This window comes from Lissotriton helveticus, chromosome 7 (assembly GCF_964261635.1).
Source record: "Lissotriton helveticus chromosome 7, aLisHel1.1, whole genome shotgun sequence".
NCBI classification, from domain to species: domain Eukaryota; kingdom Metazoa; phylum Chordata; class Amphibia; order Caudata; family Salamandridae; genus Lissotriton; species Lissotriton helveticus.
This window is the reverse complement of record NC_136068.1, coordinates 1,570,205,823-1,570,232,269: the sequence shown is the minus strand read 5'-3', so window position 1 is coordinate 1,570,232,269 and position 26,447 is coordinate 1,570,205,823. Positions and strand designations below refer to the sequence as shown.

The 26,447-nt window shown below is 44.1% G+C and overlaps 1 protein-coding gene across 6 annotated transcripts in view; it reads left to right on the top strand.

The window, feature by feature from the left end:
• Positions 1–26,447, top strand: part of TEAD2 (TEA domain transcription factor 2) — a 474,234-nt gene that overhangs the window by 380,551 nt on the left and 67,236 nt on the right. For 5 of the 6 annotated variants that reach the window (XM_078655077.1, XM_078655080.1, XM_078655076.1 and 2 more), the window contains 3 exons: positions 15,741–15,805; positions 22,999–23,061; positions 23,673–23,717. In XM_078655077.1, coding sequence (XP_078511203.1) covers positions 15,741–15,805; positions 22,999–23,061; positions 23,673–23,717 — 173 coding nt within the window. The remainder of the gene's footprint in view (positions 1–15,740; positions 15,806–22,998; positions 23,062–23,672; positions 23,718–26,447) is intronic. The other variant, XM_078655081.1, reaches the window with a different exon arrangement.

Here is a 26,447-nt window from a genome sequence, read left to right as displayed (position 1 = left end):
CCACCCCACTGTACCCCACTCAAGTCCACCCCATTCCACTCTTTCCCAGTCTATCTTGCTCCACTCCAATCTATCCAACTCCACTCGAATCCACACGGCTCCACTCCAATCTAACCCACTGAACTCTACCCCAATCTACAGACTCCACTCTACCCCAATATACCACCCTGCATTTTACTCTACCACGTCTACTCCACTTCACTCTAACCTACCACACACCACTCCAATCAATCCCGTCCCAAACTACCCTGCTCTAATGTACCCCACTCCAAACTACCCCAATCTACCCCCAGTTCATTCTACCCTACTATAATCTACCCAGGCTACCCCACTCCACTCTACCCCAACCCACCCCCTCCACTCTTTCCCCAAAATACCCCACGCCTCTCTACCTCAATATATCCCACTCTACTCCAATGGAACACACTCTAATCTACCCCACCCCAATTCAGTCTACCCCATTCCAATCTACCACACTAATCTTGAACAGCAGCCACAATGGTGTACAACATGGCTAAAACACCTTGCCAAAACTAATAGCTCTTGCGAGACCTTTTGGCTTTGCCAATGCTTGTTTGAATGTTGGAGTCTTTCATCATCTCACCAGTCCATGTACCTTGCGTAGTGACCTTCGCTTTTTGAACCTTGAACTATTTTTCTAGCCATTGTGGCCCTTGGGTAGCAACCTCCATCTCTCCAATGTTAGTCTCTTTATCTCCTCAGCCATTCTTGCTGTGATGCTGTCTCTGCTCCCCTGAATATTGGACTTAAGGTGTTGCTCCTTGTGCTGAGGCCTAAATATTGGCACTCCTTGCTTTAGTTAGTTAGCACTGCCCATCTACTGATTATTGGCCTAATTCTTCATTTCTGCATCACCCTGGTTTTAGGGCCCCTGTTGTACGAGTGCACAACTATTGCTCTTTCAAATTGCATCCTCTATCTGGGATTGAGTTTTTTCTGCTAGACTCTTTCTTCGTCTAGCTAGATAGTCTCTGTGTTCATGATCGATCTCTATTTAATGATGGACTCTTTCTTTATTGGTCTCTTTAATTATTTGTCATGCATCATGTTAAGTAGCATCCGCCTCACGAAAATTAGATACTTGATCCCATCAGTATGTTCTTCGTGTGTCAGGTGTTTACCTTTTAAGTGGTGTGCTCTTGATCTTGTGAGTTAAGGCTATTGTGTAAAAGCTTTACCCCTAGTGAATAATGGGCTCCTCTATGTTTACTCCATACTTCAATCATTGGCCTTGTGTGCCATGTTCTACATCATCCAAATGTTACACTCTTGTTATTGTTGATAATGGATGTTGTGTAGGTGGTGCCTGCTATGTCATGGGCTACTTATTCATCTCATCACTGATGTTGATTTGTTCCTCGATTTAGTGAATGCTGAACACTTTCTTTGCAACGTCAGTCATGGTCGTTGTTTGAGGGGGTCCCCACCTCCTTGACATTGAATTGGTTTTAATCTTGTCATCTGTGATTCTCGTGAAAGGGGCCTATGTATCCTGAAGACTAGATTCCTGCTCTTCCATCCTCTCCCCTTCTTTCTAACCCTGCACCCTTCCTAGTCTCTTACCTATTGTCCAGTACTTTGCCTCACTTAACTGGAGAACGTTTATAACCATATCCTCTATGATATGCAAACACAGACATGATTAGTGAAATCATGTACAGACATGATTAGTGAAATCATGTACAGGTAAAAGAACTGACTTGCTGTCTTTTGTTACCACCGAACAAATAACATATGAAAGTTACAACAAAAAAAAAACCAAAATAAAATTCATATCTTTTCGTGTGCCTTTTGTATGACACTTTTCTAAATGATGGACTCTTTATCTTGTTAATCATGGCTTTATTTACCTTTTCTCGGCGGGAGATGGACCCGTGGGGTGTGCATATCGAGACCTTCTGACAATCATGTCAGAAAGTACTGTGTAGACTCTATGACCCTGAGTCCCGAATATTTATCCTCTTGATGTCTGGACTAGATTTTCGCTGCGTTTTGACCCCGACTGAAAACTCGACCTTTGAAGTAATAAGATCTCCTTGAAATTCCTCTTTTGGCCTGATTTTGACCATAAGATATCTTGAGATTGTTCATCTACTGCTCCATAGTTCCAGCCTCGTTTGGAGCCGCTGATTTTTGGATTTTTTGATACGCTTCTTCTTGCCCAGAACTCATTATTGGGAGTCATTTCTATTGACCTGGATTTCTGGAAGACCGTGCTTTCCCTATGTACATTGATGAAGTGCGCCCTGATGAAGGAATTTCCCAGTTTGGCACTGTTCCGAAACGCGCGTCGGCGCTTTCTTTTGTCTGTCTGATGAGAGTCCATGGTTGATTGAGTTGGTATGGATGTATTGATTTGCGAATGAGTTAGTGACTGGTAGAATGAGTGAGTGATATAGGTGCAATTTTGTACTGTTTTGTATGTCTCTGGGCTGATGCTACATGAACTATATGTATTCCTTATTAAATGAAATATAGATTTTGTTCTATACACACTTGATATAGATTTTTCTATGACAATAAAATAATTCGAATATAATTAGCTGTTCTGTGGGCATTTTTTAGTATTGGAACCGTTTGGTCCTTTGCATTATTGGGAACCACCTTTTCATGTTGTTATAATAACTTCTCGTGAAAGGGGCCTATGTATCCTGAAGACTAGATTCCTGCTCTTCCATCCTCTCCCTTTCTTTCTAACCCTGCACCCTTCCTAGTCTCTTACCTATTGTCCAGTACTATGCCTCACTTAACTGGTGTTTGGACTTTTCTTCATCATTTCGTGATCCCTGCTCCTGCGGTTTAAGCTTCCATCACCTGAATGTTAGGCTCTTTCTTCAAATCATCCCTAATGCTCCTTGTGAAGATGTCGATTTCCTGAATGCAAGACTTTTTTTGTATATATATAACACTTGTGCCCTCTGTGAAAGCCTCGCCATCTCTTGAACGTTCTACTCTTTCTTCCTTTCGTCACTCATGGTCCTTGTTTAGGGATCTCCATTTCTCGAATGTCACTCTTTCTTCATTTCGTCTGTCATGCTATTTGTGTTGCAGGTCTCCATCTCCTGGCAATTCGACTCTTTCTACATCTTGTCGCATTTGCTCCTTGTTAGGGGTAGCCACCCCTTGCATGGTCTATTCTTTCTTCCTTCATTTCATCTCTCACCGCCCTTCTTTAGGATATCCATTGTGTGATAGTTCGACCCTTTCTCAATGTTGTCACTCACGCTCCTTGTTTAAGGATCTCACATCTCCAGAAAGTTTGACTCTTTCTTCTTATGGCCACTCACGGGGATTGTTTCGGTGTCTCTATCTCCAGAATATTATACACTATTTTCCTCTCCCCAGTCGTGTTCTTTGTGTGTGGATCTGCATGGCCTGGCTGTATGGTCACTCCTGTGTCTTGGTCCTGTTTCTTGCATCGACTTCTCTGAGGTCTAAGGGTTCGTTTCGCGTTTTTTGTGTATCTTGATGTTGGTGAGGCCACATCTCTGGCTTCTTTTCCTGAGTATTGGCGGTACGTCAATATGTCCCTTATATTTTGATGGCTTTTCTCCGTTTGTTCTTGTTTTCAGCTCTTCTGCGTCTTTGGGCGCCAGACCTTACCCTCATCCAGCCTATGTCAGCAGCAGAAGAGCTTGAGGCTACCCTACTCAGATTTCATTGCTGGTTTCCTCAAAACTACAATCAGAGTAGCTGAAGCCGAGAAACCGCCTTTTCCAGCCCTTGTTGTGAGAGCAGAGCTGCCCGAGGCTTTGGTTGTGCAATATCCGCCTTTCTGCCTCCTGGGCCTTTTGCTGAAGGAGCTCGGGGAGGGAGGGGGCTGAGGAACGGCTCTGATTCTAGTAAACTGCTTCTACAAGTCCACTCGGAAACCCGACACCGACCGGAGGCTGCTGCAGGAGCATGTGGGCGGGACCTGACCTGTGCTCTGCTTTGGGTGAACTCTCGTGTGAGAGGGTGGGGCACGTGGAAGAGAGGAGGGATTCTCGAAACTTGTCCAAGAAGGAGGACTTTTCTTAGGTTGGTGTGTCTTTTTATTTCGTTAGCTGAGGGATTGACAAACCACTGTGCCCACTTTGCGTGAACTATTATTTTGTGTCTTTTTTCTTATTTTTACAAATTTACTAGGACAAATAAGTAGTTTTTGAGATACTCATCCTCCACACGACAGAACTAAATGCATGACGGATTTATCCTAAGTTTATCTTACCTACCTACCAGACAAAATTATGACTGACTCTTGACAAAGGTCTGAGGCTCATGGGATCTCTACTGATCTCCTTATAAACCACGCTTCGTGGAAAACTCCCAAAAACGTTTCCAGTGGTAAAGTGCTTTAACAAGCTCGTGCTTGCTTTAAGCGCTACAGAAATACAAATACCATGACATGTTACCATGCAATGTTGCTTCCAAATGTGGGCAATCACAAGTGGTTCTAATGCTAAGAGTTGTCACTTGTGGGTCTGGATTTATAATGGTAAAAAGCAATGCCCAGAGTGCCAAAATGGAAAGCGAAAAAAAAGAAGTTGATGAGCTGCTCACTACCAACATATGGTATTATGAAGTGGGTCTGGCGGATCAGTGAGCTAACACACAGGTTTATGTGTTTGATCTCGTGATTACAGATTCTGTGGTTCCACTCTGTTGTTCAGCTTTATGGGGTTGATAACATTGAGTAAATGTCTGTAATCTGTCTATAGCACCAAGTGACCATCTTAGTGGTGAACAACGCTCTACAAATATGTTTGTTATTAGAGTAGACCTACTAACTCGCATAGTGCCACTGTGTGTCACTCAATAGTCTTGCTTTTGGTATGACCATCCAGTGGAGAGGCTGTATTACACAGTCAACAGGTGGGTGAGTGATTTAGTCTTGAATGAGGTGTGAGTAGACCTTGGCCTGCTGGATTCTGTCCAGCCTCCTCAGTTCTGTCTCCATTACTCTTTATCCACCCTCAGCCCAGGAATAGAAGCAGTCCCATCTCCAATTCATTCATTCATTCATTCATTCACACATTGCCTTGTTTGGTAAACATGATATATTTGTTAGCTTCAAGTGCATATCTGTGACTATGAATGTGCCAGGTCCACTTTACTATCGTAGTTGCAGTTCACAGTTCTCACACACTGATTTTGTTTTTAAACTTTATTTTTCAGTTTACATATTTCAAATACAGAAAAAACAAATTGGCATCAAATCAGTGTATGTAAGCATATCGTTGACATTATTAATGGCATATAGGATAAAAAGGTAGCATCAGGGAGGGAAAGGTATAATGGGGAAAGAAAAATCATTTGCAAACATATTACAGTGCGGAAGGAAACCGGGCATGGCACGTGTAGGAAGGTAGATCCCTGACTATGGTTGCCCCCAACTTTTTGCCTGGTGTTTTGCTGGTTTTCTGACTTAGTTGACCTGGGACCCTGCTATTCAGGGCCCCAGACCTACTGCTCTCTCTGTAAAATGGATTCCATGTACCTTAGGTACATATCTAATTGGATACTGAGTCACCTTATCAGTCCCTGTACAGTGTACCGTAGGTACCCAGGGCATAGGTATACCCAGGGCCTACCAGGGGCTGCAGCATGTATTATGCCACCCCTGGCTGGCCATCCAAATCTGACACAACTGGACGACAGCTGGGACAAGGTGGTGTAATCACCCTTTGCTTTAGATATAGTATACCTATATCTAACCCTAAAATGGACACATGTATTCCTATCAGTCACTCCTATGGCAGGCCTTAACAATCCTGAAGGCAGAGTGCTTGGAATCATGTGAGATGGTGCTCTGGCATGAGCTGAGCCCGTTTGCAGCTTGCGGAACCAAGTCCTAATAGCTGTTCCATGATAACGCATACCATATACTCTTAAGTGCATTATAATCCTCGCGTTTATATGCCAACTCTGGTATCGCTTTATCAAAACATGTCGAGTAAGGTGTCATACGAATTGGAATACTAACCCCTCGCCAATTCTGGCGACGGGGTTAGCATTCCACCCTTCTAGAGGGACACGACATGTATGTAACCTGTAACCCCGGTTAAAGTCAGACATAGCCTCAGCTCCACAAGATGGATGCTGCCACCGAGACACAAGTCTGCCCTCCTGCTGCTGGGAGTCCTCCCAGCACAGGAGGCAAGGACAAAGGGTTTCCTGCCAGGGGCGGTGCCAGCACCGTCCCAGACAGGATTTTGTGTATCCTAGGTAGGCAGGGCTTTAGAGGAAGGTGACTGCAAGTGGCACCCCGGTGCTCACTGTGCATAGGCCGGCTTGAACCAGTTCCAGGGGCACTCCAGCCCCTGATCTGGGGAAAGCCCGCCAAAGGAGAGGGGTGTAACCACCCCCCTCCTAGTCCCACCCATAGGGCAGGACTTAGTCGCGTGCCAGCCCCCTTTTGCAGGATAAAGGTAGGAGCAGGCCCCCTTCCAAATTAGATCAATCTTTGAATCCTGAACCGACCTTCTACACGAAGAACTCAAGACTCTTCTCAAGATTTCTCCCTTGTGACTGAGGAGTAGTCACCCCGCAGCAGCAGGCACCAACCAAGTATCGCGGTTTGTTGCCAGTCTCTCCTCCGGATCAAGACTGCTCCAGCACGACGAGAACCGGCTTCCCTGGCACATCTGACCTCAACCTACATCATCAGCCCAGCTGTGATCCGTGGGTGCGACGAGACCTCGAGGGACCGGCCATCTTCAGAACTGCACGACGCTTGTCCAGCACGACCACCGAGTGACCCTCGACTGAGTGCTTTGGGGTAAGAGAAGCCCCGACCCTGAGCAGCTCCAGCACCGAAGTTCAGCCCCCCTGCATCCACGAGATCTGCGTGGGGCCCTTCTGCTTTTTGCTGCTCACCGCGTTGTCCAGGTCACTTGCCCGTTGGCTAGTGACCCTCTGACGACGAACTCTAACGACAAACACCGCTGGTCTGGTTGCTCCAGACTGGCCCTTGCTTCCCTTCTTCAGAGAAGCACCCTGGACCCTCCTGGTCCACTCAAGACGCCATTTTAGGTCCACCGCGTGGGCCTTGCATTTGCCAAGACTTGTTGCCCCAATCCTGGGTCCAGCGACGTCGACAGCAAGTACCTTCGTGGGACAGCTCGCACCTCCATCCAGGTCGCCGACAACGCCTCCTGGTCCGAGAGACTGCAGAGCCCAGCAGCGCCCACTCACCTGGCTGAGGTGACTTCGTCCGGTGCCATCCTGGTGCCCACCTAAATCACTGGCTAGTGATTCAGAACTTGGTCCCCTCTGCTTACAGGTTTTCTTCTTCCCTGATCCAGGCTTGGATCACCACGAACTCCTTCACTGGCCGCCTGCCAGCAACTTCTTTCTTCAGGCTCCTGGATCTTCAACGAGGGTTTCCGACGCAACTTGAACCCTATGCAGCCGCAGCCCCTGGGCTAGGTAAACTGAGTACTCCGGTGCTCCAGCATAGTCCAACACCCTAAGTGTTCGGATCCACCCTTGTTTTCGACCCACCTAGTCGGGTTCGCCCGAGAACAGTAACTTTGCAAGTGCTAGTATCCATAGACTTGTTCCCGCATTACGCGTGAGAGTTCCCACTCTGCATACGGCGTCCCTAGGCCTCCTGCTTCTAATCTAAGGGTTCAGCATTGTAGGCCTAGCGTTTCTACAGTCTAGAAAAGTATTACTTACCTGCTAGTAACTTCGCATTCCACTTCTTGTGTATATGGTTTTTCGTGCCCCTCGGGCATTTGTGTAAATTGTGCGACTTTCAGTAATTCTTTAAGAGTTTTGTTGTGTGCTGAGCTACCTGTCTCATAAAGAGCCAGGGTAGTCTTGTTATAAATAAATATACTTTATTTTTGATAACAACTTGTGTGGTGTCCATTCACTTGGTGTTCAAGGGGTAATGTGATGGTAAAACAGCTGGCTTAACACGCCCTCTAGAGTCTTAGCCTTAGACTGCTCGTATCCATGCTACTAGGATAGCTGGTCTATAAGGTTGACTTACAACCAATCATCAATAAGGGTTGTTTGGACTGATACATAGTGATCACTAGAATAGTGAGCACTGCATATCAGGCCAACTTCTCACAGCACGGAGTTCCAATGCGGACATTACCGGGGTCGACCCTCTCGCTCCCCGCTATATCTAGCCCACTCTCCTCGCTGTCAGTTTTATTCTGCGAGGAAGGGCACACCCTCTGCCAACCCAGAGGTACACAAGTCCCGCCAAGCCTTTAGGTCTTCTTGCAGCTTCTTGTCCCTTTGGGATAGTTTCATGTGGGCTTCTTTGGCTAGGGACCATTCACAGACATCTTTAAGCCTGATGGTCACTTCTGGGGCCCTCTGACCCATCCAAGTCTCACACACTGATTTAACCAGATTTTTCTATTATTAGATGAAGAGAAGGAACACAGGCAGCAGTGAGTTTGTTGTGAATTAAACAGCATGTTGTTGTACTGCCACATATCGAGCTGTGCAAAAGTCATTTGCGGAAGGAAGGGTATTTAGCTTCTGTCAGGAGCTTAGTTTCAGGGGTGGTGTTTGTGTGTTACACACCACCAATAAATCTTTCTTCTGGTAAATAGTTGGGTAGAGGTGCTTTCAGTCGGGTGCTTGTTGGATTTCACCAGGAATTTTGACTTTGAAAGTCTTAAAGTGTTGGTTAGTTTACAAAATATTAGGTATTCCCTCACTCAGTACCCCTAACAGTCTGCATTTCTCTCCCTTCTCTTATGCGCCCTGCTTGTCATATAATATATTTTAATATTATATGACTGCATGATTGTTGGAAAATCTGAAGCTCACACCCCACAATCTTACTCACCAAGCTATGCCCCTGGTACTACACTCAGTAAACATCATTATCTTCTGAAAATGAATCTTGAGCATTGAAAAAACATAGGGATCAGAATTTAGCCCTGCATCTGTAATCGAGGCCTAACATTTTTACGAAAATCATGAAGTTGGATATAGAATGTCATTCACAGAGATGGATTTCCACATGGCGGTAGTAGATGCCCCAGAAACGGCGGTAGAGTAATTTTCTTAGGAAAGCGAAGGGTCTCCTGTCGAAGGAAGGGGTTGTTGATTCCAGACACCTTAACTAATCAGCCTCTGGGCCGGTTAGCGAGTCAGCCCCAAAGACTTGGCTGAAAACCTGACTGAAACCAAGGTCTGACCATGCTAGCAAAGCATCAGAGTGCAAGTGTAGACGGGAAAGGGGGTTTCAAGGTAGGGCTCTTCCTCAAATGGAGTGATCCTGAAATCCTGGCTAAGAGGGGGCTAGTAACAGGGAGATGAGGTGAGACCAGGAACGACAGACATAGATACAAAACAATAGGTAGTTAACAGAGAAGAGGAAGTTATGTGACCATCGACACCGTAATACAAATCCATATCACAATGAAGGCGCTCTCTACTGCGTCCCTTAACTTTGCCAATAATTGCATTTTAATTCAGAGGTCACCATAGTTCCTATTAAGTAAAATTACTTCGTGCCTAGCTCCTCGGTCAATTGAAGCCATTTTCTAACACTTTTAGACTAACTGAAAATGTTACACCTATAAAACGTATCAAACATTTGCGTGCTCGGGATTTTCGACTTGAGTAACACATTTTTTTTACACGCTGGAAATCCCATAGCTGGAACAAGGCCTCCTTTCGGCGTGGACAATTTGGCACCCATACATACCCTTGCCCCGTTTGCCTCTTGGTCCCTTGCCCACTCTTCGTCGCAGTTCTTGCTTCACCGATCCGGTTTGCACGGTCGCCCTTGACGCCCTCCACCCCCACAGTGTGCCCCGAGGGACGGCGGAGAGAGCTGCCCTGCTCCCTCCTTCGCCCCTCTCCCACCAGGCGCCGCCTGTCCCGTCTTCCCTATACACACTGGGCACAAGGGCAGGCAGAGAACATTCTCGACACACCCTGAGGCCAGCAGGTGTTGTCCTCAAACTGTTAGACCCATGAATGCACAAGAGGCGACCCTGTGACCTCCAGAGCAGCTGCTGGGCCCGAGTTTCTTTTTAACTCCAAGGCATCTCCCTCCCGCCCTTTTTCTGCCACCCCAGCTCCTCGCGTCCCTTGTTACTGGAGCCAGAGATGAATACGACTTCGCCGCCCTTGCCGATGACGTCATTTCCGACGACACGAAATCATAACGCGGTAGGCAACGTGACCTATTGTATATAAACCATTTATTTGTCTTATATATTTACCCGTATGTAGACATTAAGCAGCCATCGCTTGCTTTATTTAATAAACTAGCTGCATGTGGTTTTTGAAAACAGCACTAAATAGTGTAGTGAATTCTGTTCTCCAAAATCTAAGCGTATGTTACCAGATAAAATAAACGTTTCCCTTTTAAAGACCTACAATTCCATTGAGCTGAACGGGCAAGATGAAAAATATATTAATGACAGGAAGGACCCAATGTACGTTTTCCCAGAAGTAGTCAAGTTTAAATTCCGGAAATGTTTGTGGTAGATCTCCTTTTCCCCCTTGCTTCTTTTCCGAACTACATTAGACAGATGTAACCACCATTTCCCTCACTGGTTGTAGTCTGAATGTTAACATAAGCACCGGCAAAGACAATAGCTCTACCTTTGTGACCTATTGGCGTTGCCAATGGTTGTTAGACACGCTGCACAGCATTTCCTATACTGTGCAGTATTGCTAATTAAAAAAAAACAACCTGTTGCGACTTCCCATGCGTTTTGTAGACACGACTACTACAAAATGACATAGCCTTTTATTTTGACGGTGCGGGGTTTAGTTACCAATCCCAGCCAGATAGATAACCTAAACACCGATCATAACACACAAAAGAATTACAATTTTTGTGGGGGACAGCAGGAAATAGGGAAGCAACACAGACAGCGGAGGGACACAGAGCCACTAGGAGAGGGCGGGAGATGCAGAAGCAGGAGGGTAGTTGGACAAGAAAGCAACGCAGGTACAACAAGGGGGTGCATGCAACACAAGAAGAACACAGGAGAGGGCAACAAAGAGGAGGGGTGAGAGAAGCAAACTGGGACAGGCAGCAGCAGGATGAGAAGTACACACATGAGACAATTGAGCACATACACCAGAAAAACACTCTTGGTAAAGAGTCAATGCTCCATGGGAGGTACAAACACCAGATTGACAAGCTGGGACAAAAATTAGTAGCAGGCAAAGGAGTGACAAGGAAGGCCAACGAATGGTAAGCAATGGTCTGGCACCAATCCTCTCTGCGTTAATGGTAAGCCATATTATACCTCTAAACAGATAGTACATGTGCTGTCTAGTAGGCTCGAACTGAAAGCGATAAAACAGTAATCTGTACTGGGTCACAGCTGGCCTGTCTCACCCCTTTATGACACGTTTGGATTCCTGATGGTGTGCAAGTCTTTTGGCAGGAAAGTCTTACTTTTGGTGGGAAATTCTGTAATCCTCTCATTGGGATACCTTGTTGGAGGTGGGAGAGTATAGTTATCAGTAGGGAAGTCTTCCTGATGGTGGGAAAGTCTTCCTGTTTGCAAGGAAGCGTCAGATCAGAGGAAGAGTTGTCATGTCCGTTGGACTGTCTACCTGTGAGTTGACAATTCCTTTCGTCAGATGAGTCTCCCTGTTGAAGCAGAACCATTCAGTCTTCAGTTGGAGAGTATGGTGGGAATTTGCAGTGGGAGAGTCTTTCCATGGGTAATGTATTCCTCATGGGGGCAAGACTTCTGTTGACGGACAAGCCTTCATTTTGGATGGCGAGTTTGGTAGGAGATCCTTACTACTGATGGTTGAAACTTCCTGTCTGTTGGAGTGTGTTCCTGTTGTCGGGAGGGTTCAGTGTGAATTATCACTAGGGCAGTTTGGTGGGTAGTTTTGCTATTAATGAGAGTTTAGTAGGAGAGTCTTCCTGTTAGTAGTATGCTCCTCAGTGGCAGAGAGTAGCTGTTAATAAGGCAGTCGACATGCTGACGTGAGATTCTTCCTGTTGTAGGGAGTCTCGCTGTCAATGACGGTGTCTTCCTGCTATTAGGAATGCTCAGCAGGAATATTCAGTGAAAAAGTCTTCTTTATTGTGGGTAGGTCTTTCAGTCTGCAAGAGTTTTGCTGTTGTCAAGAGTCTTCGTGTCAGTGAGTGTTCTTGTCAGCACACGAGGTTTACTGCAAAAGGGTGTGTCTTACTGTTGAAGGACTAGTCTGTCAGTGGGTGAAATGTTGTCGGAAGATCAGCAATATTTTAAAACTTGTAGTGCTCATGCTAACTTGAATTTCCCCCCAAAACCGAGTGCTACATTTTATTCTGGAGAGAGTGTCGGAACATCGGTAAAAGCCGTAACAAGCATTGACAAAGCCAATAGACCTCGCCTATGAGAACTACTGACTTTGGTACAGATTGATAACCATCCTGTACTGCAGTGCGGCGGCTGTTCAGCATGGGTGAAATTAATATTTTTTAAAAATCACAGTGATGCAGCGAGTTATGCTTTCTACTCGTCATATTATTTGCAGAGGGTGAGTCTGCTGGCAGTGGACAAGTCTTTCTGAGGAGGGGTTCTACTCTTGAGGTGTGAGGCCTGCTGTCTGCTGGCAAGTCTTGCTATCTGCTTATTGTCCACGTGGAATTCTTGCTGTTGGCAGTACATCTTCATGTAGCTAGGTGTGAGTGGGAGATTTTGTTTCATTTTTTACACACACTCCCGCTCACCTCGCGCTCTCTGTCTTGTGTTGTATTTAAAGACCTTATACTTCCTCAACAAACATATCAAAATATTGAAAGGGGAATTCAAGTCCGATCATCTGAGTCGCTTAAATGTCAGACCTTCCCAGGCCAAGGGTGCTTCGGATGCACCAAAATAGCCTGGACAAAGGCCAGAATCTTTCTTGCCCCCTAGCCAGGGAGGGTTGTATGGGGTGGGTGTGATGCAAATTGCCTTATCCCAAAGGAGTATTTGCAGAGACCAGGCCCACAGCCTGAGGGGTGCGGGGGCTAGTATCACAATGGCGCAGCCCTGTTTTCCACAAACAGTCTCGGCTTCGCATGTACAGCTGTGGACCATTTGTCATGGACTGTGGTGGAGGCAGGGGAGGGTTGAGCGGACCACGTGCCTGTGCTCGCAGAAAGAGTTCCCGAGGCCGATTGCGCAACTGCAGGCGCGTCCTTTCCTTCAAAATCGCGGCAAGAGGGAACGTCTCTGGCAATCATTGACACCCTCCTCTGAGAACGTGGCCCTCCGGGGAATAACCAACACCTTCTAGCAATTCTGTGCTTCTATCGCTGTGTAACTGTGGAATAAAGAATATCCCTGGACATTGTCTGCTTATGTAACTGAATGAAACAAACCACGCCCTCTGAATGTTTTTTCTTATAGCGAAGTGTAACCCTAAGATTTAAAACCATCCCCAGGCCAGCCTGCCCTTACTTTAGAGCGTGGAACACAGAACACCCGCGGCAGGGGGGGCTGGTACTTCATCGCAGTGGAATCAAGATGATGTTCTGGGATTGTAGTGCTGCATTCCTGCTCCGATTAAAGAGCATCCCCTAGAGAGATTCGGTGCCTCTAGCAGTATATGACTGCATGGGTTAAATCTCAACCCAGATAGTTCGTGTTTAGTATCTATAACATCATGGATGAGAAGCCTCTTTTAGCTATTCTCTGTTCATAGCAGTATATATCTGCATGGGTTAAATAACATCCGATACTATTCTGTGCTTGTAGGAGTATATAACTGCATGGATTACAGAATAGCCCCACGGATATTATGTGCACGTAGCAGTATATAAATACATGGATTGTAGAATATCCTCTGGATATTCTGTGCTTCTAGCAGTACATACATCACCATGGATGAAATAACCTCTTTTAGATATTATCTGTTTATTGTACTGTATAACTGCATGGATTACAGAAGAACCCGACTAATATTATGTGCACATAGCAGTATATAAATGTATGGATTGTAGAATATCCTCTGGATATTCTGTGCTTCTAGCAGTACATACATCACCATGGATGAAATAACATCTTTTAGCTATTCTCTGTTTATAGCAGTACATAAATGCACGGATTAAAGAGCACCCTCTAGATTTTCTCTGTTTATAGTACTGTATAACTGCATGGATTAAAGGACGTCCTGAGATATTCTTTCTTCATAGCAGTATGTAACTGAATGGAATTAAGAACACCCATTTGACATTTTATTGGTATGGTATTATATATCTGCATAGAATAAATCCCCTCTTTTAGCTATTCCTATTGATAGCAGTATATAACTGCATGGATTACATAACACCCACATGAATAGTATGTGTACATAGCAGTATATGACTGTATGGAACCCCCCCACCCCCTAGATATGCTGTAGTATTAGCACTACATATATAAATGTAGGGAACAGAGTACGTCACTCAGTTATTCTCTGTTTATAGCACTGCATAACTGCATGGATTAAAGCACAATTAATGGATATTCACCTGAGTATTCTGTATTTATAGTAGTATATCATTGCATATGTGCTGCACGTTCGTAATGATGTGGCATAAGGGCCAGAGCTGCCGTCTGAGGCACTGGGGAGCCAGTTTCGAGTCTCGGCGCCAGTTTAGCATCCTTTGATTCTGGGCAAATGACTTAATCTCCCCGTGCCTAAAAAAAAATTAATGCGCCCTTGTGTAATGTAACTGGTTCTTAATGTAATGCGCTCCAAAACCTTCTGTTCAATTTTGCAACATATAAAACTGCAAAAAAATAAATCTGTGCTTATGGCATTATGTAACTGCAGGAAATAAGGAGCATCCCCTGGATATTTTTTTGTTCTTTCACTGTATATCTCTGTGTAGTAAAGTGCATGCACTGACAATTATGTGCGTATGTCACTCCATGAAATAAGTGGCGTTTTCTCACTGGGTGGAGTATGTGGATATTCTGTGGGAGAGTAAAGAACATCTGTATCGAATGTCTGTCTGTGTCACTGCACAGAGTACAGCCTGTTCCATGCAGTTCTACGCTTTGTATCCTTATTTAATTGAATGGTATAAAGATAATACCGTGGTGATTCTATGCATATCACTGTATGAAATAATGTACATCACCTGGCAGTTCCGTGTTTATATCACTGTTTTTATAAATCACGCAAACCACCGAGCAGCATAAAATCCCTTAATACGAAGTGAGTATATCACTATATTATTGTATTGAATGAAGAACATTCCGAGTTTATATCACTGTTTCTGTTTGAGATAAAGGACATCCCCTGGTAATACCACTGTAGAACTCCACATGCACGTTTAGCCTTCTGTCTCACGATATCACGATACCAAAAAGGAATATCTGCAGACACGTCAATCCATTTCGTACACACTGTATCTCTGCACGGATTATGAATATTTAAGGGAATTTCTGTCCTTTTCTCTCAGTGCGTCACTGCATGGAGATAAGATGAGCCCCAGGAATGCCTCCATTTTACTTCATGCTTACTGTGTATCCAAAACGGAGAAGGGTAAAGGCAGCGTGAGTCTCCGCGTTGTGGGGAACTGAGGTGGCTCGAATTGGTGTGGCATCCTTGCTGTTTGTGAATGTGGCCGTTTGGGCCTCTGAGAGAAGGCCGATGTTGATCACTTTGTTGGCCATGTGAAGCTCTTCGGTTAACCAGAGACGCGTATTGTGTCTCAAATGAATGCACTAATGGAAATGTTCTGGTCTTTCCCTCAGACTGATTATCTCAGTCTCCTATGTAATTGTTTCATACCTTTTCTTGTTCTTTTCTAGGCCGCAATGAATTGATAGCACGATATATCAAACTGCGAACGGGGAAGACGCGCACTAGGAAACAGGTATGTGTCCAGATCTATGCACCCGTAACAAGTTTGATCTTATTTCTGGCGTCTGATGAGCAGTCTTGTTGTGTGGGACATTGCTTAGTTTGTCACCTGGGGTTTGTGTCCATATTGTGTGCTGCAGTGTTTTCAATGAAGTCCATTTCAGTAGAGTTTCTGGTATGGTAGGTAGTAAATACATTACACAAATGACGCTGTTTCTTAACACTGGTTGAAAGGTTTGGCTCGCAGTAGTCCCTTCTGCCCATGGTTGCTAAAGGGACGGTTCTTGGATGAAGAAGGTACAAACAACTGAGCATAAGTGGCCCATGTGCGGGTGAAAAAGTGGCCCATACAGGGGTGTGCATCAGAGACTGAGGTAGGGTGTCGCCCAGTGGCACCACTACGCTGTCAAAGTGAGCCTAATTTGTAAAAATTGATATTGTGCACTTTTAGGTTTATATTGGGGGTACCTGGGGCCTTTACATTTTTTTTAAACACTGCGCCAATTTGAGCGTGGAGCATGGCCAGCTTTTGCTTTCACTTGCGGCCATTTTCTTTGTGCAGCTCACCCACTCGAGTTAGCGGTGACGTACACAGAGCAGCCACGACGTGAACAGGTCAGACTGAAACCTGGTGTCGCCCAGTGGCACCGATACGCTGTCAAAGTGAGCCTGATTTGTAAAGTTGATATTCGGCACTCTAATGTTTATATTGGGTGTACCTCGGGCCTTTTAACTTTTTTAAAAACACTGCGCCGATCTGAAGCGCAGAAGGAGTCGGAAGTCTGGTATCTGCCAGAGGCACCGCTACACTGTCAAAGTGAGCTTGATTTTTAAAATTGAAATTTGTTGTGCACTTTTATGTTGGGGGGGGGGGGAAACATAGGGCCTTTTTTTTTTTTTTTTAAACCGCCCCGATCTGAAGTAAAGAGCAGGTGTTAAGTGGCTGCTTTTGCTTTCACTTGCAGCTATTTTCTCTGTGCCGCACACCTGCTTGAGTTAGTGTTGCAGTTTTTCAAGCGGCCAGCTCTACATAAGGCCAGCCTGTCTGTGCCCGAACCGGCCACAGGATCTTGGATTGATTTTGCACATCTCTTGGTTTGCCTGGATGTGTTATCACTGGGAATTTCATGAATCCCATTATTCACGCTTCTCTATAAAAACTTTTTTAAAACTCGCAATAGCTATTAATCAAGCTATGTCCCAAATCCTCAAGACTACTTGGATGTTTCCATTAATTGTCCTGTAGAAGACCCTCCCTTTTATCCACAACTGATAGGCTTCTTCAGCGGGTCGAAATGTCGACAATCATTTCTGCCTGTATCAAAAAGGACTAAGTTGGGTTAACACAATCCTTAGAAACTTAACAGACTTGTCCCAACTGTTGAGACTCAATGAACTTTGTTTTTTTTTACCAGGCATTCATCTACAATTATTGTGAACGTTGTACATGTATTTCTCTTGTTTATGTTATATACACCTGCTTTGGCACTGTGCGAGCACTTTTGCACTTACAATGGAACACCTCAGTAGAAATTGGTGCAATATTTCCATAAATTGTCATCTATGACATTTTACTCCTGTGTTTTTGAAATATTTTCTTTCTTTTTTATAAGTAATACGTGAATTAGACAGAACCACTTTGTGTGACACATTCCTTGATCTCGTAAGATCTCTTTCCCTTACTGCTGTGTTTATCTTGAATTATCATCCTTCCTTATCCGCAGTACGGCCTCTCACCTCGGTGTCGTATTTGTTCACATATTCAGTTATGTGACTCTTTCACACTAGCACCTCTTTGGAGCCTTGAGGTGGATACTGAGGAGAGGACTGAAAACACTAAATTTTTTAGCCCTGCCCAGGCACCTATTATTTGTCGTGCTAAGACCTGGGAAGTCCCTAGATCTCCTTTACTGCTGCTAACTGGAAACATTTAACCTGGTATCTGGATCCTAAATAAATAACACTGTGTCTTTACTTGGAGGCTTTCCTCTGCATGTATTTGCACGTACAAGTGATGTCGATAAAAGGGATTTAATAGTATCCTTCCTGAAAAAGCTGCTTTTACCCTGCTTCAAGCCATGAATTGGGCTACGAGTGGTTTTCCAGAAGACCCTTACAGACAATCCTTCAGAATTAATGGTAATTGTGTCCGTTTAGTCAATGTGTAGATAGCTCAATGTTGCATTTAATGTCTAGACATACAGATGCTAGACCAAGGTCTAGGTTCTTTGATGATTTCAAGTTGGTTAGGTAGATAAGAGTAGTACCTCCCCTTGGTAGGAAAACTATTCTCTGGTGGGGATGATTTATTTAAACTAAACACCATTATGAAGTCTTCGATACCTGATAGTTCAGGAATACCACATCAGTCTGAAGTTAATCCGGCTTTAGCCTGCAGCCAGATTTTTACTCAAGTCTCCACCCAGCTCCTTTGTTTCAATAGTGTGTAGCGAATGCTGATATTTGCTAAAAGTTCCTGGTTCGTCCATTCCTGATGGTCCCATGGTTGATCAGATTTCTGGCAAAGCCTCCAAAATTTATTATGGCGTTTTTAACCCCTTCGCCGTGGGGCTAATTTCCCCGTTGCGTGGGGGGAGAGGGGCCGTGCGCGGTGCTCATGACGAGTTTGGCTCGTCATGCAGCACGGTGTCGCTGAACTGATGATGAGCGGAGCTCGCCATGACCAGGCCCGTTCCAATGGAACGCCCAGCACAGCGGGGGAATTATCCCCGCGTGGGCGTTCCGTAACGGTCATGATGAGTTCAGCTCGTCATCAGCACAGTGCCACCGAGCTGCATGACGAGCTAAGCTCGTTATGGGCACCCAAGAGGTTAAGAACTTATGTATTTTCACTAGTCATGGAGCCTTTGTTTATCTGATGTAAATGCAGTGTTGGTCTCAGACCAACCTCATCCATGTAACTGCGTTATAGCGCTGCTTCCCATTGTACCCAATTGATAGCCGCTGGCAGTTCTGAGTACTCTTTTACAAGAGCAGCAAGAACGCTCTTTTTTTTTCAGATCTTCTCAGTCTTTAAACCATATTCCTGAATACAACTTGGGAACACCCATTCCAAAAATTGATTGCTGGATCTACGCCTGGCCTTTTTAGCTGCAGAGCTAGAGAGTCTCAATATTTTACTTAACCTTTTTGGATGCTTAAGCCCTTTTCCTTTCGCTTGACTGTCCAAAGGTACATGGAAATTATGTGATTAGATCTCTTCAATTGGCGTGTTTTTGAGCAAGTTCTCATTAGCAGCCTTTTCCATGGTTGAATGAGATTGCGGTCTCCCCTGAAGTGAGTGTTTGAATTGTATTAGCACAGGATTATACATGGTATGATCTTGTGGAATATAGGTTGGTTTGCAGCCTCCGTTCATGTACGGCTAGGAGCATAATTAATGAAAAGTTGGTTTCAAAGACTCAGGTCTTTAGTCTTTTCCAAGTTATACCTTAGTGACCACTAACATGTGCCTTTCCATCTGTGAAATTAGGTTAGGTAAGTAATATGGAAATGAAATTTAACATTGGTGAGGCAAAGGAAATCAGAGGGGAAAAGGAAGAGAGAGTGGGGTGATGAGACCTGCGCAAGGGGTCAGACATAGCCATCCTGGATTAGTTTCTTTTGACAAACGCGAGGCACAGTTTATGTGTGGATAAAGGAACAAAAGTGGCTGGGGTGGAAAGTTCAAACTTCAGAAGGTTAGGCTCGTGGGTAGACCTTGAGGCAAGGTTTATTGTTTGCATGTAGGCTTCACTTTCGCATTACTGGCGCTTGAACATTTTTAAAACCGAAATTAAAAACCTCTCTACTCAGTGTTGGGTCCTTACTCAGTGAGGCAGTGAGTTGCCAATGTTTGAAGGCTACTCCCTATTCAATTTTAGCATAATCCATTCCAGCTCTATGCTTCATGTGTCTTATATTATATTTCACATTAACCAGGTTTCCTTGAAGGCCCACACTTCTTTCTTTCCCAAAATAAATTTGAACTTCCATATAATTTCTCTCACAGTGTTCTTCCAAAATCCCACTTCTCCAGCTAAGGGATTTTTTCACACTTCATTGGTTAAGAGCTTAAAGATTTTTGAAAAGCTATACAAGTGTTCTGCAGAAATGTTCAGACTTCAAAACAATCTGTTGCTTGGTGGATAGTTCAGAGATCAGTACTTACTACCAGAAGGTAACACACCTCTTCTTGATAATCCACATACAAAGCGTTACAAAGCACTGGACCAGCATACCTGAACAGCTGCATACACTTTCACCAGCCTGCAAGACACCTACACTCAGCTACATTCTCACTTGCACCCCCGCGCATTCACAAAAGCATAGCAGAAGGATTCTCGTTCTCCTACATCGCAACCAAAACATGGAATGACCTCCTGCGATACATCAGCCTCTTGTGGAACACCAGAAAAGAGGAGGCTCTGAAGTTCTGGCTCTCAGAATAACTCTGCAGGGACCACAGGCTTACACATCTGCTCAAGTGCCTGGACAGCCTTGAGGATGAGTAGTGTGCTGTGCCTATCAACATAAGTCAACATCTAAAAACTGACTATGCGAGTTATAGGCCAGCTTTTTTTGCTTTGACAAAATTTCATGTCTGCAAAATCTAAAGATGGGTATCCTTAAAATTACTCCATACTTTTATCTTTACTGCTTGGTTTCTGATAAGACTTGTTCCTGAAGTCTGCAAATCCTCACACTCATACCAATTGATTAGCTAGCCGTTTTCATGATATTATCAAAATTCCTATTCTTTACCGCTCTCAGGGTAGTGATGACATTGCCATTCTTTATATGTTATGTTTATGCATATCAGAGTATCTCAAAATGGAGAAGAAACATATTGTTACTGTAATTCTACTTCTCCATTATGGATATCATTTTTCAATTGATATTTCATCACTACTTTCCCTATGAACTAGGAAGATGGTTTTGACATTAAGGAAAAGTTCTTACTCTTCCTTCCTAGTTAAAATTAATTGTTCTAACTGATACTGTTCTGTACTCTTAAGATACAGGCTGCCTCAAAGAAAGTTATTCAACAAAAAGAGTCAACTGCACTCCCCATTAAAATAGGTTGTGAATATTAAGCTGAACTGCTGTGCAGCTTAAAATGGTCTAAACATGCTGCTTTTTTTTAATTGGGTGTGAACACTAGACACATATTAAATACATATGATAGGTGTGCACAACCTAATTTAATGGCGAGTGCAGTTGACTCTTTGTTACACGTTACGGGGTAGAGATGGAGGATAGTTTACACCATTATTTGTTGCACCTTTCTCATTTATGGGTTACATTTTCACATTTCTTTGAGTTAGGTCACATTTATTTGTTTCTTGTCATGAAAATGCGGATGATGACAAAGTGAGCACACTGGTGAGTACCTACCAGCAGCTCTGTGGACATTGCTTACGTGAGGCACTTTCTGACCCACCTCACATTTTTTCACATTTTTCACGACCAATGTACCAGTGTCGTCCTCAATTTTTAGGATAATTGTGATGTGTTTGTGGTTGGATGTTTTTTCGAAATAATTGTACACACATGGGAGGTATGACCAAATAATATAAGCATAGCCAAACCCAGGAGGTGTATTTGATACCCAGTGAATGAAGAATACCTACGTTTATTGTATGTCAGTCGCAATCAGGCCTTTTTGTTGAATAACTTTGTGAGTGGAGGGCGGCCTAGTTACGGATCTCTCTGATGGCCTGGCGAGGGTGCTGCATATTTGTAACACTTTCTTCTTTTATTTTTCCTTTTTAAACCAGGGGTCAAGAAAGGGTTTCAGTTAGTGACGTTCAGATTGCAAGTGGATTTCGCCTTTAACTAAAAACACAAAATATTGCCTTTAGAAATGGAGCTGTTCCTTTAGAACATTTTCCAGGATCCTATATTTGCCAATTAATACCCTTAAGACCAAGTTATGCCGAATCGTCTTCATTTCAGCTTCAGTGCCAAAAAGAGATGGTTTAGGAAAGAGAATACATTAAAAATGCTAGACATGCTTGGTAAATTACTTTATATTCGCAGGGTATACTGTTTCCTTGTAGTCAGCTCCTGTCTACCAATTTACTTGCTGTTTTTTTGTTTACTTTGCGGATACTGGCCAATTAGTCCCTTTGTTGTCTCTTCAGCTTCGCCATTTCTTTTACCCTTATGGTCTGTGCCCCCCATCTTGTTTGCCCACTCTGCTGTATCATACCCATGCAATTGCATATTTTTGTGTTTTCTTTCCCAGCACATTCCCATCATCGAGTTGAGAATATGGTATAAACTTTAATTCATCATAAATCTCCCTGCACAATAATCATTGTTATGGGTATAAAAGTCTACGGTCTTTTGTCTAGTGTAATCACATTTACGAGGTTGAGAGGACATCTAAAAGATCACCTTAAGGAAGATGTCGAGAGTTCTCTCTTTGCTTCTGTCTAAAGCTTCTGTGCTTCAATGATTTATCTATGTTCGAAGACAAGAAGTGAGCTTTCATATTCTTTTGGTGCTTGTGGGGATAAGAAAAGTATTGATCCTTATGAACATGATCTAAATGAGGGCCTCTAGACAACCACATTCTAACAATTTATTGCTAGTTTCTGAAAAACGATATCAATACAGTGCAGTAAATAAAGACCTTTGAATAATTTTTTTAATGTCTAGACAACCAGTAGTTTTAGACATTCAAATTAAGACTTGTAATTACTGTTTTAAGGTTGGTTGGTGAACAGTTTTGGTTGCCAGTACTGAAACAAGCCTCATCATCTGAATCCTTAGATCCACTATACAGTTGATTCGGGACACAGATTATAAAGTTGGTATCCTAAACATAGGACTTGTAGAGGGTATCAGGTGTTCATTAATTGTCCTACTTTCTTTACGGTACTCAAGGAGGGCAGATTGTGATGAGATGGAGGATGTTAGCAAAACAGAGACCGGCTCCTAAACACACCGGGCTAAGATATCCAGCGAACTTAAGTTGACCTCAAACCACTGCCAGAAAAGGAAGAATTCCCATCACTGCAAGCCTTGGTTAAAAACTTAACAGCTGAACTAGGCAAGTTCAGTGGGGCATATAGCTAAGTCAGGCATGTGTGTGTGTTGTGATCAGAAGATTATCTACTGTGGCTAGATGTGTATGCCTCAAGTGTCTCAATGTAATCTTTCTGCCCCATCTCTGTCTGCCTTTTCCCATATCTCCAGGTCTCCAGCCACATACAGGTCCTGGCGCGGAGGAAGTCACGGGACATCCAGTCTAAGCTGAAGGTGAGTGGCAGATGCTGCTGCTCCTGCTAGGCTTTGCTTTGCTTGCACCTTCTTTTGCCTCTGTATCTTCCTCATAATCTGTGCAACCGCTATGTAATGCCTTCAAAGTCTTTCCTTTAACCATTGCTTGCCCGAAATAAGGGCTTCAAAAGCAAATGGGAGGGGTGTCCAGAAGATCAACAGGAGGACATATCCGAATACTTGGAGGCTGTGAATGGTAGATGAATGTGTTGACAGGTGCATTCCGCTTTATGGAAGACCCAAGGTCTCTATTCCTGAGATCCATTTAAACAGCTGCTCCCCCATTTCTTTTTGTGCAGAGGTCTTACTCCTGTGGGACTTGACAATCAGTGTAGGAGATGGTCATGCAGCCAAGAGCTCTCAACTTTTCGGTCTGCCGACCACTTATGTCATGTGTAGACAGCTTTCTGGGGAGGGGGAGACTGTGGTTAAAAATAAATGTCCTAGGATGACTGGGGATAAATGTTCGAAGTTTTCATTAAGTCTGACTAGGACAATGTCTGTGCAACCCAACTTGAACATTTGGTATTTGCCCACCACTCTTTACTTTGTGACATTTATGTTGGGTAATTTTGCTTCTGTTCACACAGGGAGAAGGCCGAGCATCAGACCCCCAGATGTTCAACCACTATAAGGTACGGGAGGGCGTATTCAGATCACATTCCTAGAGCAGCCCGCTGCATTGTGTTTCATCGGTTATTTGGGCTGACCTTTATTAAATATCAGACCTGAAAACAGAGTTTGAGAGATGAACACAGGGTTTTATGGTAACTTTTAGTGAAAGTGCCTGTGAGGTCACCAAGCAGAGTGTATGACAAAAGATGATACCGGTCCGTACTAGTCAGTAGAAGTTTGTAAGGTTTTAGAACTGGGATAGGAGGCTGTCGATCAGATATATAGTGTATTGAGGGATCTGTATGCGTCTCATTACTACGATGGAATACTGGAGCTGCCACTCTGGCACTAAGGAGTTCCTCGCAGTAGTGCAATAATAGGGACAGAAGCAGAGATACTGTGATAATGTGGCTATTCTAAGGTTTCAACTTCCCAGTATGCACATATCACCCGGAAGTTGATGTATATGGGTGTTTCCTGTGTAGAAATAAAGGGAACCGTTTTGGAGGACACCCAAATATTTAAGGACAAGATCATTTTCTATTGTAACTTCAATCCTCAGATATTTGGGGAACATGTATTTTTGGGAAGACAATCCAGCAGAGTTGTCAGCCCCCAGACTGAAAATACAGGGATGTACTGACAGGGATGTTAGTACGCACATGTGCACTGCTCAGAGAGGCTTCTGCTCTGAACAACAGGTAGCGTCTACAAACGGCACACCAGGACTGCAGCTCAAGTTGTTTCCCTGTAATGTGTAGCTGAAATAAGTACCCCTCCTTTTGCTCTTGACTTTCCGCTGCAGAAGTTGACTTTTAGTCATTGCACTCTCAGCATGTTCCAGGCTGGCATCCTTCTCGCTTGGCTGTCTTTCTTTCATAGCAGTGACTCCTGCTGGGCTGTGCAGAAAGTGATGCTTTGCTCTGGGGCAGTGTGGGATTGGCCTGCTGCACGCCTGCGCTCCTCATCCAGCTATCTGGAGCTTCTTTGCTGGTATACGCTGTGCTCTCACCGGGTTCTAGCCTACTCTTCTTTGGTGTGAGGTGATGTCTACGCCTCTAAAAAGGCAGAAATCAGAAACGTGCATACAACTGGCTTACTATGTCTTGCCGAATTGGTCTTTGTCATGTACCACACAGTGCTTAATTTGTAAAAAGTAAGCCTAAGGGTCCTTCCCGGTAAGCCACTGCACTCTGCACCACCCATTGCTCCTGCCAGCGCTGCCAGTTACAGAACTAACACAACTATTAAACATCACACTTTTACAAGGGTGACAATTCTGACTATTCCAGGCTACCCAAAAGAAACGATAATGGTGTCACCGATATGTATTATTCATTTTCAATGTATATTGACTTATTAAATATTGTTGTGCTCATCTCAAAATTTGACAGACAGCGCCACCATGTGGTGGACTGTCACTAGAGCCAGTGCCGACAATTAAGTGCTGGTGCCAAGCACCGAAAACCACGGGCTCAAATTAAGCACTGGTACCACATGCCATCTGTCCTCTGGGCACTTATTTGTTCTACCTCCTTCGCTCTATTTCACGTTTCCTTGTTTTCCCACCCTCATAACATTGGTCTCCTTTTTTGTGTCCTTTTCACTGTTTGATTCCTTTTTATTTTGTTTCTCTTCTGTGGTTCTTCATGCCCGGTATCTCCTCAATTTCTTAACCCCTTTTGCTCCTACTTCTTTATCCTTTCTCTTTGTCTCTGGCCCTGCCTCTTCCTTGCTGACTGCTTTAAACAGGTGTGAGGCCAGGAGACTGACCATGTGCACCTTCTCTCACAGGTGCGACTTTAGCCTGCCCCTTTATACATCTTTGCTTACCTCACACTTGGTAGAGGATTACCCGAGAGTTATCCCTGGCTAGGGTGGACTGTGCATTACCCTTAGCAGGCTAATGTTTGGTCAGCCTATTGCATTAGAGGCTTTAATGCCAGACAGGATGTTACGAAGTGGCATGGATGGTACAGTAGATATGCCTTTTTCCATAGTTTTCCCTAGTTTCTAAGTATCTTTAGGTGCAGTGGAGGAAAAGTGAGTCTGAGTCGGGAGGTAGGAAATTTGAGAAAAAAAAGTTTAAAGCTCAGAAGTGTTTTGAGAACCCAAAAACGCAACTTGAATTCCCTATCTTGGGAGAGTGATGTTTGAGGGAACCCAAGAATGGTATAAAAATAACCGTTCTGGTGTTCAGTAAATGAGGCTCCTGGATCTTTGGTGATAGGCTACAAGGAGAACTTTACACAGTCGAACTGGTAGCCCAACACGGCACCAATTACTTTCCCAAGTCACATGTTAAACAGAAGGCATGACAGTGTTGGAATGTTTTATCACCCAAGCTAAGTTCCCCCATAGATATCAAACTCTAGGGGCCTGAATCTCCTTAATGCTCATCCTGGTTGAAATGTCTTGGTGACAGAGGCATTCATGGGTCTGGGGCACCTTCTGCATTCATTGCTTCCCACTTCTTGCTGGGGAACTAGGCTTTAGAGTTGCACTTCGCTACAGCTTTAAAGTGTGAGATCTGCAGAACTCTTGAGTTCTACAGAGATGCCTTAAAAAGCTCCAGACTCAAAGTACCATTCTCAGGCAATAGAATACTACCCTATCTAGGGAGAAAGGGAGAACTGTTCTCTCTTGTGCCTCTCAGACTGAAAACACAATAATACACCCCCCCCCCAAGTTTGTGTCAAAAACAAGAAACGAGCTCACCATAGGTTTATTTCATTAATGTCGATCACGGT